Source organism: Drosophila ficusphila, unplaced genomic scaffold (genome assembly GCF_018152265.1).
Source record: "Drosophila ficusphila isolate 14025-0441.05 unplaced genomic scaffold, ASM1815226v1 contig_106, whole genome shotgun sequence".
In the NCBI taxonomy this organism is placed as follows: Eukaryota; Metazoa; Arthropoda; class Insecta; order Diptera; family Drosophilidae; genus Drosophila; species Drosophila ficusphila.
The window spans coordinates 11,198,991-11,201,702 of NW_025063993.1; the positions used below are offsets into that span (position 1 = coordinate 11,198,991).

Below are 2,712 nucleotides of genomic sequence, written 5' to 3' on the forward strand. Positions count from 1 at the left end.
AATATGTTGATAAAATATTTGCTCAGCAAACTGGTTAAAAATTACAACAATTCACGTCGACGTCGCTGTGTCTGCCGCTGACTTTGGCATTTGTTTTATTAATTTTCTCAACACTTTTCCTGCTAGGCGTGGAAAAACAGCAAACAGGCCACAAGCTCAGACAAAATCTGCATGCACTTTAAAAAATATATTTTTTTTTGGCAGTAAAAAGTTGTTTAAGTAGAAATATTAGGAATGTGAATTTAGTATAAATTTAATACATGATACTATTTAAGCTTTTTGATAAAACATTCGTAGATATTTGGGAGCTTTCTTTTTTCTCGGTACATTTTCTTTTGGATTGATTTTTGTTGTGAGCTATATCCATTTTGCATCTGGTGGTGGGCTTTTTTCTATGCACAAATATGCAGTGGATGTCGGTGTTTGTTGTTGTTACAATTATTGTTGGCCATTGTTGTTGTTGTTGTGTTTTTTGTTGTTATAATGGCCAGAGCCGCTCGTGCAGACAGCGCGGCACCAAGTGTTTCACATCCCATAAGCAAAAAGAAAAAAAAATACAAAAAAAAAAGGAAAAGAACCCGAAGCGAAAAGAATAGAATCGAATATGGAACAAAGAAAATAGAATATCTGGGTGCGCTCTACTTTAGCCCAATTTGCATTGTGGTCAAAATGCTGAGCACTTCATCTTCATCCCCGACCGGTTTATCCCAATCCTTATTTTTTATCCGCCATTCGATGCGCCAGTCAAAAGGTCAGAAAAAAAAGAAAAAAAGAAAAGAAGGCTCGACAGGCGGTCCACTCTTCTATTTTATTTCCCCGGTCGAATGAATCAAGTCGCAACGGCTGGAATTTCACATAACACATTCCAATTGCCACCGGCTGACATTAATTGTGGCGCAAACGATCGATTAGCAACATTTTAAAATTCATTAATGAATTGCTTCTCAAACACACGTACACCACGCACCCAACAACCATGTACATAAATAAGCAATCCCCACATGCGCGCCCCCAAGTCTCTGGGGAAAATGGGATCGGGGGAGCAGGTTGGCCAAGACGGCACAGTGCCTGCTACAAGTTGGCTTCCCCAGCAAAGGGCTAGCTTACAAACTGAGCAATAAATTTAATTTCAGAATCATTTTCTTATTAACTTAATCACCATATTAATTTTAATAATAATAGCTTAGTTATCAATTACAAGAAGGTTGAACTTAACCTCAAATTATAAATATCTATTTTAGTATACCGTTAAGTGTCAACCCTGCGAAGTGTTGGTTAACTTCCCCAACCCCAAAGGTGGCATAAGCCCCAAAAGGGTTAATCGATAGTTAGCCATTTGTAATATCGTTTACAGAAAATGCAGAGTCACCTGTCATTTGCCAATTCGTCAAGAAGCAAACAAATTTTCGCTTTTCTACAATATATTTTATAAAAGAAGAGATATGCCGCGTGTTGTGGTAAGAAGTAGTTGTTAGTGAACTTCGATCATATCTACATGGTTTTATTGAACATTCCAGAAACTGGACATCTTTATCGCAGAGCAAATTGGCAACAAGCCTGTGACGGAGATCCCAGGAATTGGCCAAATACTGGGATCGAAACTTTCGAAGGCGGGTTTCGATACGGCTAGCAGTGTTCTTGGGCAGTTCCTACTCTTCAAAATGAATAAGGACTACTTCTGCGACTGGATGATTGAAATCTGCCAGGCAAAACCTTATATTGCCGAAACTTGCTGGTGGAGCCTCTATCAATGGTGTGAAAACTTCCTATGAGACCATTTTCTTATTGTTTTCTAATTTATATTTCTGAAAACTTTTTTCGCTTTCAAGTAAATGCAGAATAAATATTCCTTTTTGTCTGCAGACTAACCTTACGAACTGTTTTACTCTTACTTCCTCACACAAACGCCAACCCAATAATAAATCGAAGAGAAAACTGTCTGAAAAATGACGAGCTGACGATTTGTATGGTATTTTGATATCCACAGACAGCAACAATACCAAAACCCCAAAGCAGCAGAGGTGGCGTTCAAAGGGGGATCCCCATTCCTAAACTTATTATGTTAAAAAAGTCCAACTAAAAATGTTGAAGGCCCCAAAAGAAACGATTTAGAGCCGAAACCCCTTCAGCCCTTTTTCGCACCACCTCTGGAATCATTCAAAAAACTTATTATGCACAAATAAATACTAGAGGCAGCCACAATTTTCCCTAAATAGATAAAAACGAAGAAAAATTTGTTGTTGCTCTGGCGTTTTTCCGAGTTTCGATTTTTTCTCACTCTCCCCCAGTTGATTTATACGAGGAACGGAAATCGTAGACTTTTCGACGCGCAGCATGAGTGCAGCAGAAAACGCAGATACAGATACAGATACATCTGCTGGCCGGGGATTATCTTTGGGATGTTGGATGCTGGGATTGGGGAGGTGCAGAGACCCCGCTGAATGAAATTGGGCAAAGCGCATGAAATATGTTTGCAAACAAATTAATAACAATCGATCTGAAACTGGCCAAGTTGCCAGATAGCAACGCCACGCCAAATGATGAACGATTAGGCTTCTGTTTTTATAATCTGGGTTACACAAACAAGGCAATCAATATATGCCGAATGCCGAATGAGTGATGCAGAATTCGCCATGAGTGGCTAATATTTTACCGATCTCTAGGTGGTTTTTGGCATTTTCGCGAGGGCCTTTCTCCATCCGTTATGGCCCC

General features: G+C 39.3%; 1 protein-coding gene across 1 annotated transcript; it reads left to right on the top strand.

Annotated features, from left to right (window-relative positions):
• The first annotated feature begins 1,349 nt into the window (after nt 1–1,349).
• Nucleotides 1,350–1,873, top strand: LOC108093055 (barrier-to-autointegration factor-like). The gene is made up of 2 exons (XM_017192962.1): nt 1,350–1,457; nt 1,518–1,873. The coding sequence occupies exons 1-2, from the start codon at nt 1,443–1,445 to the stop codon at nt 1,770–1,772; spliced, it is 270 nt and encodes an 89-aa protein (XP_017048451.1). The 5' UTR covers nt 1,350–1,442; the 3' UTR covers nt 1,773–1,873.
• The last annotated feature ends 839 nt before the right edge of the window (nt 1,874–2,712 follow it).